Source organism: Apteryx mantelli, chromosome Z (genome assembly GCF_036417845.1).
Source record: "Apteryx mantelli isolate bAptMan1 chromosome Z, bAptMan1.hap1, whole genome shotgun sequence".
In the NCBI taxonomy this organism is placed as follows: Eukaryota; Metazoa; Chordata; class Aves; order Apterygiformes; family Apterygidae; genus Apteryx; species Apteryx mantelli.
In genome coordinates, this window is record NC_090020.1 from 84,773,835 (window position 1) to 84,787,301 (window position 13,467).

General features: G+C 47.5%; 1 protein-coding gene across 1 annotated transcript in view; it reads right to left on the minus strand.

The window, feature by feature from the left end:
* The window catches only part of MYO5B (myosin VB), a 118,415-nt gene that overhangs the window by 64,063 nt on the left and 40,885 nt on the right, over nucleotides 1-13,467 (minus strand). The window contains exons 11-13 of the mRNA XM_067316697.1: nucleotides 9,833-9,914; nucleotides 8,224-8,364; nucleotides 904-1,026 (exon numbers count right to left, since the gene is read on the minus strand). Of these exons, the coding sequence (XP_067172798.1) occupies nucleotides 904-1,026; nucleotides 8,224-8,364; nucleotides 9,833-9,914 (346 nt within the window). The remainder of the gene's footprint in view (nucleotides 1-903; nucleotides 1,027-8,223; nucleotides 8,365-9,832; nucleotides 9,915-13,467) is intronic.

Consider the following 13,467-nt stretch of genomic DNA (forward strand, 5'->3'; position numbering starts at 1 on the left):
CAACGTGCTCCCCCCGAGGCACCCACTGCTGTCGCAAGCTCACTCGAAAAACCTAAGAGGCAGTAGGGAATAAATAGAATTTAGAGGTCATTTTTTATTTAAAAAAGTGAATCTGAATGAGGTTAAAATCCTTAACCCACACACAGATTGTTTCTTAGTCACTAAACTACTTTGTACGGCATCCAGATGCATTTCCAACAAAAGCAGTGGTAAAAACTCAAGGATTATAATTCCCTTGGCATTATTTTTTGCTTAAAAGGCACTCCAAAGCTCCCTGTGAGCTATTCGATAGACCTCAAAAGACCTCCTGGGTACATCTCTTGTTCCTGAGATTGAAGAGGGTCAGGGAGCACGGGAAGCATTTTCTAAGGACAGAAGGACACTAGACATATACATACACACATATACATATATATTTTTACATTTGAAGTTTTATATATTTTTTTAACGTTTTCTATTTGATCCCAAAACAGGCATGCAAAGCTTGGCATCTTCTTGCTCAAAACGGCGGGACTGGCCCCGGGGTCAGCTCACGCGCGCCTCTCCCCGCTCTGTGCCTTGCAGCCTCCGACGCGCAGAACTTCTGCTCTTCAGAATAATCCCCTGCTCCAATATTTCCTCAGTGAAGCTGCCCTGACAGTAATTCATTTCACTGGAGCTTTGAGAAAGAGGATTTTTCTCTGCTCGGGAAAGCATACCTATTTAAAGCTTAGTGCAATAGTTCAGGGGCGGGAGTCTTCAAGCTGATCAAGATCTGAGCACCCAGCTGGGCGTCCCTATCGCTAACAGTAGCTCACTGCTGCTATAAATTAATTTTTTGCATGTGTGTGGACCTCTTCTTTGCTCCACGCAACGTGCCTTTCTGCATTTGAGCCCCAGCACACACCGCACACAGCCAGTTACCTTGTCTGCAAAGTGCACGACGATGAAGGAGGTGTTGGACATGCGGGGCTTCTGGAAGTGCTGGCTGCCAGCATGCCGGTCGTACAGCTTCTGCGCCCAGTTGTGGTCGGTTCCTTTGGGAACCTGAACGGGAAGGAAAGGAGCACAGCTGCAGTCAGAGGTGTAAACACCCTGGCTGCCCAGGGGCTCCTCTCTTGGGTGGCTGAGCAGGAGGAAGGACACCAGGAACCACAGCGGCTTAGGGAAGAAGCGGAAGTCTAAGATGTGCATCACGGCCGACAAGAAAAAGTCAAAAATATGGCCCCAAACTCCCATTTCTCCAGTGGTGTCACAGAGATTTAACAGGCAGGAGCACAAGAATCAACACAAGAAAAATTTCAGGTCAACATGCCAACTCATGCCTCCATTGGCATTCCCCATGCCTTCATCAGTGCTCCAGCTCTTGTTGACCGGAGTGCCAAGGCGGGCTGCTACAGCATTTGCTCTCTGGGCAAGGGACATGTTTGGTTTTGACACGGACACACAGACATTACCACCGCTAAATAACGAATAATGCGCATTACAAGAATGCTGCCAACAGCATCTACATGAATATTTGAGAAACAAAGTGCTTGTCCCGCCTAGTTCTGGGAATGGGTACTATTTTATTTTCATGTATATTCTTGCAAAAACACAGTAAAATTTCACTTCCAGTGAAAAAGATCTGAGTGCTGGTACTACTCCAACAGCCAGATAGCTCTTGCAGGAAAAAAAGAAGAAGGGAGGAAAAAAAAAAAAAAAAAGTATTTTTGTGCTTAAGTTGCATTAATTGCTAGGCACACACATCACATTTTTAAAGCAGTTTTTTGGGGACCAAAACATTTTAGCTCAGTTTTCCCTGGGCCAGCACCAAGTTTTCACCCAGTAAATGACTGCAAACTTCTTCCCTAAAGTTAACGTGTTGCATTGCCAAGAATAAGAAAAAAAAATGAATTTGTTTAATTATGTTGTAAGAGAACATATAGTTGCATAGCAGCATATGGGAAACCCACATGGGGAACCTGAGGTCTCTTGTCCTACCTAAGGCATGAAACCACCCAAGCTACAAACGGGATGGAAGTGTTAGGCACCAGCAGAAACATACTGTGTTCCTATACATACTATACTTATGCAAGATATATGTGCATACTTAAACTCCAGAGTTACACCAAGACAGGATTTTTTTTATATAATTATATACAATATTACTGATGAATGATCACGACAGGAGGTTCAACTTCTCTTTCGGATACAAACTGGACAAGTGCTGGGAGCGGCGGAGCTCCCATCCACGTGCTCCCCGCATCCCCAGGAGGAAGGTCCCCTCTGCCGACTGCGGCACAGCCACCCCGAGCCCCCGAGGCTCCCCGCGCCGCGCAAAGCAGATTTATCCCGCAGCAACTCTCTTTCAGGCCAGCCACTCTGCAGAAGAACCTGCTTATCTGGGAGCTGAGCTTCAAAGGCGCCGCTCCTGCCGCCCCGCGTGGCTCCCTGCACACCGGCGCACAGCTCGAGTATTTTTATAGCTGCCTGGGAAGCATCTGAGAGGGACCCAGTCCCGAGGATAAGAACTAACAGGCCATTAACTGCACCATTATAACAGCTTTCAGCATTTGCTTGGCAGCTTAAAGCCTTCAAAGCCACTGAGAAAGTTATTTGGAGAATGTCCCATCAGTGCAAGACTTTTTTGGGAGGGGAGGAGGAGGAAGAGGAGGTGGAAGGCACCATGGTGCCTTGCAGGTATTGTATGGAAATCTCTGAATAGGAATAACCTTAGAGGAGTGATTTACATGACGTCACTGGTCCTGCTCCTGTCCCCGCTGCCCTGACGGTCCTCGTCCGTCTGTCGTTCTGCATAAACCAGCTTGGCGCCGTAATGCTCGTCTTCACTCTCCTTCGTTACACATGGTCCTCTGCACGCTACTGCACCAGAAACCAGAGCTGCTCACTATGGCCAGGATCAGTCCCCAAAGTTGAGGCCACTGCTTTTGTATCAGAAGCATCCCCAGATCCAAAAAACCCCACAAAACCCCAAAAGACCCATGTAGTCAAGGAGCCGTTCAGGAAGTATTTGGGCTAAAGGATGAGATGCTGCCCACAGTTATAGAAAAAGGACGGTTAGCAAAGGTCCACCCAAACCTGCTGAGCTAAAAGCCCTCCAGAGCAACCTTCCGCAGGAAGCGATGCGCCCAACTTGAGTCATACAACCCGACAGCGTGACACAGACAAGGTTATTTTGCCCTCACGTTAGAGATAATGATGGTCTGCCGATAGAGAATGCCAGTGGTGCAGCCCCTCTCCCCCTTCCCACGGCCGCTCGTTGAACAGAAATGCCCCCGACAGAACGGCATGGTGCTGCAGGATGACATGCTCAATTCTGATGAACAACAAAATAAAAAAAATCAAGACAAGGCAAATGCATTTGTTTGGATATCAAAGTTCACAGCGATGCACGGAGAGACAAGTGGGACTGAAACCTAGGCTGCTAGAAACAGGCTTCAGTGTTTCTGGAGCACGACAGAAGGATGCGGGAAAGGTTAAAGAGCATCTTTTGAACAGCGTGGGAAAATGCATGTGCCATATCAGCAGCATAACACGGTGGTAACATGCTGTAAAACACAACAAGAACCCACAAGAGAGTATGAGATCACTGGGGAGTTCAACAAGCTTGATCAGACAAATCCTCCTTTGACAGCCTCAGAGTCACATCACACCTCAGTGAACAGAAATTCCCCGACATTCATAATAAATAATTGGACAAAGATGTCACGATGGGCACATCAGTCCTTCAGAACAGCCCTTTGCTGGTCAAACCCTTTTAGATGTGCTTCACGCTAACGGAACGCTTTTAATCATAATTCTTTTCCATTTCCGCTCCCATCCCAACAGCATAATCAAAAGCAAGGAAGCAGCTGGGCAGCAGGACCCCTTACAGAGAAAGCTGGATATTCATAGCAGCTTCAGTCTTTACTCCCGAATGACCTTTGGGAACGGTATGGAAGATGAACAGCACTCATGCAGAGCAGGTGGTTTCGGGTAGAAAAGCAGAAAACTGCATCCAGCTTTGATACAGAGACATCACTACATTTCTTAAAGAATTTTCAAGTTCCTTCAAGGGTGATTTCAGTCTCCTGAACACCAGCCCAGTCTAGCTCCTCCTCTGCAGAGTACCGGAGTCGCTCTTCACATATTCCCTCCACCCTCAGTGTCCTCCAGGGAACTCTGCAGACTCCATCGCCAAAGTCATTCTTTACCCTTTGTAACAAGGCCAAGCATGCTCAAAAGCCTCCTCACATCCCAGATATACAAGCATGTCTTCTACATGACCTCCCAACTTGCCAGGACTGGATTTTTGGAAGACTGTCTCTCTCCTTACTGTCCATCTCTGCTGATGGTCTTTATATTGGTTCTCCTATCTCTCCTTGAAAGCTTTGCTCTTATTCCAAATTATTTCCCACCATCACTGTTGGCTGCACAATGATTTCCTCCACACTTCACAGCTCACAGGCAGGGAGGGAGTTCCTCCTAGATGCCTTTCCCTCCCTTCTCTCCACTTCAAGGCTCATCGACTTGTCCTATAGGACTTCCTAAATCCCATGGGTAACTTTCTGTACCTGTTGTGCTGGCCTTGGCTCACAAGGCTACTGCAAGGCCACTTTCTGTTGATGGGACATCACTCTTCCTGTTCCTCTGGCCTCTTTTTAGGCCAAAGCAAAGCCAAGAGGTCCTAGAAGCCCTAGATCCAGGTAGATGATCCTCCAGCATGGGAAATGGGGAAGACTGTGACAGTGTCTTTTGAGGACTCCAAGGAAACTTAGCAGAAGGTGCAGGGTCACAGTTCCACAAAGATTATAAGGCTCCTTGTGCAGATCAGGGATGTAACGGGAGGTTGGACCAAACGAGGCCCCCTCCAGCCTTAACTCTATGACAGCTCTTAACTCTGAAGATCTGAAAGCTGTCTAGGTAAACCCAAAGAATATAAACAGATCTTAAAGCCCTCTTCTCTCAGAGCTACAGGTTTTATGGTTTGCTTTCAAGAGACAGCTTTAGTCCTTCAAACTCCAGTTTCTATTCAAAAGCTCTCTTTCATTGCCGATTCTCATTTCTGTCCTGCCTGGTCCCCTTCTTCTCTAAATTCTGTGGCAAGACGCTCATTAAGCACTGAAGGTCTATGACCTCTGTTAGCCAAACGGCTTCAGCCTATCCTGAACACCCCCAACCTCCCATGAAAAATTAAAAAAATATCCACCCTGTGAAGCGATGACTTGAGGGCCAACGCGGAGGCTGTGTCACCCACGTTTCGTTATGTTGGCCGAACCCCACCGCCGTCACCTCGGTCCCCAAGCACGCTTCCCCACCGCGCTCCGCGCTAGCGAGACGGCGTGCCAACCGCCCTGCTGTACGCCCGCCGCGGGGTCCGGCGGAGCGGCTCGCCCTCCACCGCGCCACCGCCAGCGAGGTGGCCCGCAGAGCCACCTCGGTGGGGGAAGGACCACCACCGGCAACGTGGGTGTGAAGGTTTCCATGCGGACACACCGGTGCTTGCACTTGACAGGCTTACCGAAATTTTCATAAAGCTGCAGCCTGCCCGCAGGTTATCACAAAAGAGCCAATTTGAGGGCTCATAAAGGAGCCGGTGACTAATCGCAGCATTCCCCGGTGACAGGCGCCACCGAGACAACTGGCAACTGATGTGGGGGGACAGCTCCTGTGCTCCAGCTTCTTCGACAAAAACGCGCAGATTAAAAAGTACTAGCAGTTAGAGAGGTATTTACAGCCAAGTCTCCCTTCTCAGCGCGGTTACACAGCGCACGTTGTCATTATTTTCTAGGAGGAGGAGAACTGCCTCCTAGATGAGAGCAGTGCTCCATCTAATGCAACATCCCGTCACCAGGAGCAACCGGCACCGGGCGCTTTCGAGAAGAGCAAAGGGAGTTATCAGACAATACGTCACCAGGGAAACTTTCCTTCTGGTCCTCTCGATACCTAGGAGCTACCTCAAGCTTGAGGAACTTAACAGGCTTAACAGCGCAGAGAAAAAATGAAATGGGGCCAAATATCAAGCAAAAATTTCTGACCTCCTGAGCCAGCGCTGGGTAAGATGCTATTTTAGGGGTGTTAAAAATGAGAGCAAATTAAACATAATTTAAGTCAGTCATGTTCAGAAACTGTAACAGACAGGATAAGACAAGCTGGGACGAAGGCTGAAGCTTTTTCTCTACCGTGCATATGCTTTTAGCTGTTCCTGCTAGCTGAGCCTCTAGAAGACCTCAACTGCAATTTTTTTAGGTGCTTTCCTCAGCCACGGGCAGAGCCTGTGCAGGACCTGCAGGCTGAAGACAGGCCAGCTGCGTCTGGGGACTGTCAAACTGCGAAGAGTAGTCACTTAACAGGTCACCTTCCTTTCACAGACAAGTACAGGTCACACATCTCGTTAAACCCCAACAGGGACCAAAGTCTAAATAATGAACCCCAAACCTTTCCCTCTGATGCAACATGACACACCTGCCCTTGGGCCACTGGGTTTGTTCAATGCCCATGGATCTCAGCAGGCCAACAAGGACCTGTTGGGCCCCTCTGATGACCTTGGCCATTCAGCGGTGAGACCCCTTCCTCACCTGCGTCCAGGCACCACCCCATGCTTCACCCCTCCTGCGTTCGCCTACAAACCCTCAAAGCCATCCCAAACTGGCAGGACATTTCCTGCCCCAGAATGTATCTAAGACTCAATGGAGATTCTTCCCAAAGAGACAACAACTTATTGAGCACACCATGGCCAAACCGGCCTGAGGAACTGTTGGGAGCAAAACGAATGCAGCCCTCCCCAGCTCGGTACACATGACTCCACAAGGCAACTGCATCCAGCGCAAAGGCGGTCAACTGCCTCTTCCCACCAAGCTGTTCTCAGCATTAAAAAAGGCTTATTTCACGGTTGAATTTGCCTAACATCAACTTCTAGCTAATGTGTTCTAGCATTTTTATGTCAAAGGGCCTGAAAGTCCTCCCTCCACTATCACAACTGTACCTAAAGGCTCTTGCCCTTCCCCCTACTCCCCATGCCAAAGACCAGGTGTCCCAGCTTCCCAGAAGAATCTCCCACCTAGCACATCTTGTTCCTAGATGCATTTGGTAATTTATGACCGAACAAGGAAGAGTTCAACCTCTCTTCTGGATTACCATGCAGGTATGCAGTTCTGGCATTTCTTGTAAACTTGTAAGCCTGAATTAATTGAAGCTGGTATGAGAAACAGGTGGTAAGCATTGCAATCTACTGTCCCAAAATTACAGACTTGCCTTAACAAATGAAAAAAAAACAACCAATATATATTTTTAAATGTCCCCAAGTTTTCTAATATAATTTGTCTGACCTTTAATTAAGAAAAAACAACCAAAAAACTCCCAAACAAAACCAAACCCTGTCTCTATGGTTTCAGAACTACAGACCAAGAAAAGAGAAGGGAGGACTTGATTCCGAAGCCCAACGAAAGAACGCTGAATTAGTTACTAAACGGGAAGACACCACAGTGAGGACACTTCTACAGAAGGTCATCACCGGCTCCTGTTTCTCTACACCAAAGGAGCCAAGGGGACATCTGATTTCGGTCCTCTACAAAACTATGGACTGAAGTCAATGTGAGTTCGTCATCAACAACTTAAATCCTTGTAGGGTGGTCAATTCCCTCATTACTCATCACAGCCCAGGCCAGATTTTCACCGCTCCAGAACGCAGCCATTCCCCAAGGAGACACGTTTCTCGCTACAGGCCTGTGGCACAGCTCGACACAGCAAGGTTAACCAACCAGAAGACCCTCCTGGGCACACTTTTTCCATATGCCGAGTGCCACAGAAGCATAAATTCCAACATCTGAAAGCTTTACACTAAATGTAGTTGACTTCACCCCAAATAACTCCAGCAGGAAGATTCAGATTTCCCTGGGACAAAACAAGGGCTGAGGCAGGGAGGAACGCCAGCTCCTGGATCATGTTGAAGGAACTGAAAGTCACAAGCACAAGCTATCCCTAAGTGCAGCCAGGCCAGAAACACAAGCGCTGGTATTACGCGGTATGAACAGGATTCCCGGTTTACAAGGTGGTAGCAAACTTCTGCCAAAGAGGCTCTCAATGGTCCTGAAGCAAAGCAACGACCAACAGCCTGCCCTAGCCCTGAGCACCCAAGCAACACATGTCCTTTACCCTCGTATGAGCTACTGCAGGCAAAGGTCTGCGTGCTGAAGGACAACCCATTCTTTAACCTTTTAGAAAAATTAAGATGCCAGCAAAAAGGCGAGCGGTTTTCTTTACCTTGCACTCTTCATCCAGCAGGTCCAAGATACCAAGTTTCGCTTCTATAAGGTCTATGCAGGGCTGGTTATCATAGAAGTCTATAAGAGTCCATGGGATTTCTTCCTTCATGTACTCCTCTTGTTCCAGCTTGAACACGTGCTGAGATGAGAAAAACAACACAGTTATTGACCTCCGCCTCGAAGCAGCCCAGCGCCAGCCCCGTTTACTCATTAGTACATGTATGGTTTTCCCACAGTACGTCAAGAAGTCACAGAAATTTTAGGTGCTTTGTACAGGCTTTGCCGCTTACAGAGTCTAGCTTCTGGCAAGGAAAGTAAAAACATTACACTAGGAAACCATGAGACAAGGAAAAAAAAAAAAATCTTTGCTTTAAATGACTTTCACTAAAACACTGCTGAAGCTGTCACTGCATCTAAGCGAAAGCCATGCTCTGAATGGCCATGAGATACATCTGGGGCTACTAAAAATCCCTCTCCCCTTCAGGGCTCCCCTGATTAAATGAGGGACCCGCAGCAGGTTCACTAGCGCAAAGCCAGGCCACGTCGAGCGCGTGCGTCCCGACGGGTGAGCACAGCTTTGCAAAGTGCGCGATCTTCCTAGGGGAGATGCACCATCAGTACCATAACCAATTTGCGATCATCTCTATTGCAGATTCTTACTTTTCTAAAAATAGTAATAATAATATAAAAAAAAGGCTCTTTCTATGGCTCATATATCTCAAACCTATGCCCAGGCAGATAAATTGTCTTTGGCTATTTCTGAGATACTCTAAGCATATCAAAAAAGGATTTTTCAAGTGCACTTTTTTCTTCAAAAGATGGCTTTTTAAAATCTCTTCAAACATGTCATCTCTGAGTTTGAATTTATAAGCTTTAGAAGTGATAGTTGGACATATTAAGTAAGATACGCATAGTGCAAATACAGCCCATCACTTACTTTTCAATTTTACAAGCGGTGATATGATGTATTAAGAGATATCGCAAACGTTTGTGCCAGGCATAGGATACAGTTTCAAAGCGCCAAACTCCCCTGCAGTACTTAGCTGCTCCAATTTAACAGATTCTCCCTCAAATCCTGAAATTAATAGCAAGTCTTTCCCTGTCTACAACAAGAGCAGAAGATGACCCCTTAATGATTTCATTTGCAGTCCAGGTAAGTGATTATACCTAATAAAATAGAAGAACTTATTGTGTCACGTGTCAAAGTAAAAAAGGAGTGTATATGGCCCTGCCATTTAATCCAGAATTTAAGCCACACTTAATTAGCAGGTTTTCACTTGTGCTTTATCGCACAAGGAAAAGCAGGACTCGGCACAACCACCTGCCAGGTTGACCTCAGCTTAGGAACGAAACCGTGCAAAACAAAGCCGGCAAACTTCTGATTTACTCAAAAACATCAGTGGGGCTTTGCATAAACCATTTGTAAACCTGCTCCCAGGATCAATTTTATAAGTAAACCAAGCATCGTTTCCAACTTGGCCTGAGTATTTAGTGTGCTCATGCCGGCCAGGCTGCAGACCAGTGCCGTTAAGCGCAAAGCGGACGTACAAGAATCTGGCCTCGACGAGTTTTCTAAGTTTCATGGCGCGTTTCCAAGTTCACCTTACCGAGTTGAATTGCTGCTGGAGCTTTTCGTTGGCGTAGTTGATACAAAACTGTTCAAAGCTATTCACTTCAAAGGTTTCAAACCTGCAAAGCAATGAATAAATCGGCATTAAGGGTTGCCGCTTATAAAAAAAAATCTACTTCACCCTGCGATGGTGTCATCTACATGACAGGAAACATCAGTTATTCGGTCTCGCTAAATTCCTTCTATCCCAGATCTACGCTTTATTCCTCGCACCCCAAATCTGTATCCCTCCTTTCCACAACTCAAGGGATTCAAGAAGTCTGTTCTGATAAGCGCAAGTCCGATATTTCGTACAACCGGAGCTGCTTGCACATTAGACGGTAGTGCTGCCTAGGACAAGAAATGTAACAACCCCTCTTGCGGAAAAACACCATTAAATATTAAGGGCACGTATATTCACTGCAAAAGCGATGGTCAAACACCAGCTGCTTCTTTAAAAACAACAACAACAAAAAAAAAAAACATTATTTTTAATGCAATTCAGTAGAGCAGAAAAATTCGTAATTACAGCCTCTGCATTGCATCCCCGAAAGCAGAAAAAAACCCAGATGCACACGAGCAAGCGACTTGCTGAAAGCAGAGGAAAAAATGGTGCTTTTAGCTCCAATTCCAACGCGTTCCTTGAAGGGACTTTGAGGCCGGTGCCAGCACAACCCCCTTTTCGCCGGGGGGACGGGGACAGCCTGGGGTGAGCCCAGCGGGGCCACCGGGGTGGCCGGGGCTGCAGGGACAAGCGGAGGCACCGAGGGTGGCTCTTTACTCCTATCATTAATAGTTCTAGTTTTAAGGCATGGTTGGGAAGGGGGAAGAAAAAAAATAAAAATAAATTTAAAAAAAGTCTTTTGACAAACGACTATGAGGATTAAACTAAGGAAAGACAGGGCGAAGTCCCCTCCACCAAACGAATAAGCTGCTGCAACGACAAGCGCACAGCGCTTTGGTTGGGTAACGGGTGCTGTAAGAACAGCCTCACGGCACTAAACAAACGAAGCACTTTTTTTTTCCTCCCCAAATCAGTGTTTTTAGTACTTTCGGGTTACCCCCTGGCTGTTACCCATGTCTTGCAGTTTTTACACTTTAGGAACACACGCTACAACTTATGGACCCTCTCGGGAGGCGTCAGCTGAGGCCGGAGCTGCTGCATTCACCAAATTTAAGCTAGTTTTTCCTCTCTCAGACCCAGGAAGGGAGAAAAACAGGAGAGGAGCTTCCAGTTAACACGGCCACGTCAGTAAGTAGCTGGGAAGTAACAGGAAAAGGAAAGCTTTGCTTTCGAGCATCGAAATGTTGTTGTTTTCTGATCAGCCACTGCAAGAGGTCAGCTCCTAGAGAGACGATGCAAACTGGCTAATTAAGGGAACTATTCCCATGCTATCTGCTAACGGGGAGAGCAGTTCGTTGCGCCTGCTCTGCGCGCATCCCGACTCCGAGAAGGTGCTAAGACAATATCCTAGTGGGAAAAAGCAAATAAATGGCCATTTTCTTTCAATTAGTTTCAAAGCATCCCCCTATATCTTGGTGCAAGAAAATACACGGCTCGCCCACCCTTCCCCTCATGCCGAATCCAGCTCCGTATTTAAGTCCATTAATATTTTTGCACGCTTATTTGCTCCATTTTCATCTTTCCTCCTTATTCTGCTGTGCGACTGGCAGATCCCAAATCTGCTGCGGCGCCAGGGCTCATACTAAAATATTTAAAGTTCATAAATAAGTTCAGTGCACGGCTGGCTACCCCGGCGTTCACACTCCCTTTCACGCCGCAAACAGCGGAGGAATGAAAACAAACCGTCCCTGCCGAGTCCAGAAACGTCCGCAGGAATTTGCTCTTCAAAAGAACCACAAGGAACTACCGAACGGCCCGTGATAAGCGACCTGCAATTCCTTTGCGCTGAACGAAGCACGCCAAAGCACGCAGCGATCAGAAAGAGCTTACAGACACGTCCCCAAGCGTCAGACAACCACCGGCACTACGTACTGAGGGCCGCATTGGAGTGAGCTATCTTTCATGCAGAGGAATACAGTTCAATATCTTCAATTATTTATTTTTGTTAATAATTGATTCAACTTATTGATTATTATTTATTGCAATTCAACGTTATAAGCCTTTGGAGCGCTGCTTCTCACCCCTCGGGCGAGAGGGCCGACAACGTTTGCTCTGTGAAGCAACAACGCAGAGGTCGCCTGCGCCAGCTCTCTGACATTGCAACTATAATAAATGATGCAGGGTCAATAAACACACCAAGCTTTTAATGCTGCATGCTCTCACTCCCAAAACTAACACCGGATTACGGATGCTGAGTGCTGGAAACCCACAGCCTCCGCATCCTCAGCTTGTACCTGCTCCATTCAAACCCTCCATACGGGGACAACCTTCTTCCACCACCCCGGGCAGCACCCCAGCCCATCTAGTTTAGTTCCCCTCCGAGAGGAAAAAGAACACCGGATATTGGGAAAAAGTCCAAGATCTGGCAGAATTCATTTCCGTTCCCAGATAACCCGCATTCTGGGACCCAGACTACTTGCTAGGACCGCAGAGGCCCAGGGCTGCAAGCACCCAATGTCTCTCTGGTATATTGTTATTTATTCTTATTGCTAACAATTATTATTGTTAATTATTATCAGGCCTGAGCACAGCCCAATTTCACTTCGGCTCACACTGCGGTACCCACGGGGTAACACTATCTGCTGGCCGACATGCTTGACATGATACGCGGAGGAGACCTGCGACTAGGAGAGGTTTTTCTTCCACGCTAACAGGTTTTCATGCCCAGCTTAATCTTTCATGAGCGCTGTCCTCCAGTCTCCTTTTAGCTACTGCTGAAAGAGCACATCCCATTTCCCAATTTGGGCATCCACCTACCTACACTACCCCTCTGCAGCCATGCGGCTCCGGCTCCAAGCTTGGTTTGCCACATCCTAGCCGGCAAGGACACTGGCTGAAACAGCTTCTCCATCTCACCCTGCTTTCCAACCACCCAGACTGTGCTAACTCCAGCTGGTGACTGAAGATCTTCCAGGTCCTGGGCCATCTACCTCGGAGAGTCTGTACACATGCAAACCTCTGCCAGCAAACGCACCATCCCAAGCTGTCCTGTTGGCATCCCAGCCCAAACAGGATCATATTCCTATCCTACTTGATAAGAGTTTTCCAGGAAACCTTGCAGCATGGCAGCAGTTGCTGATGGAGACGAGTCAGCAGGACTATACTGATGCACCAGCACTGAATGGGGGTTGGTGCTGTTCAACGGGATGCTACAACCGTCAGCCCAACCGGCAGGGCTTGCAGAAACCCCACGGGAGGTTGCACGCACGAGCGAACATCGAGATCCAATCCCAGTAACCGAGCGGGTATTACAGCTGTAAAAGCTTTCTGCAGCGGACCCAGAGCTGCTTAGGCAGGATCTCATGCTGAACTTTACCTACATTTGACAGATCTTGCAAGGAACTGGCACCTACACATGATCTGGGATTGAGAAAGCACAGCAACCGTACTAGCTCCAGGAGCAGTTCCCAGAGCAGCTGCAACTGGTCCATCCCACCTCGCCTCCACTGAAACAGGAACGAGTATCTTCATATATTGAGGGAGCATGCACAGTCACTGCTGTCCCACTT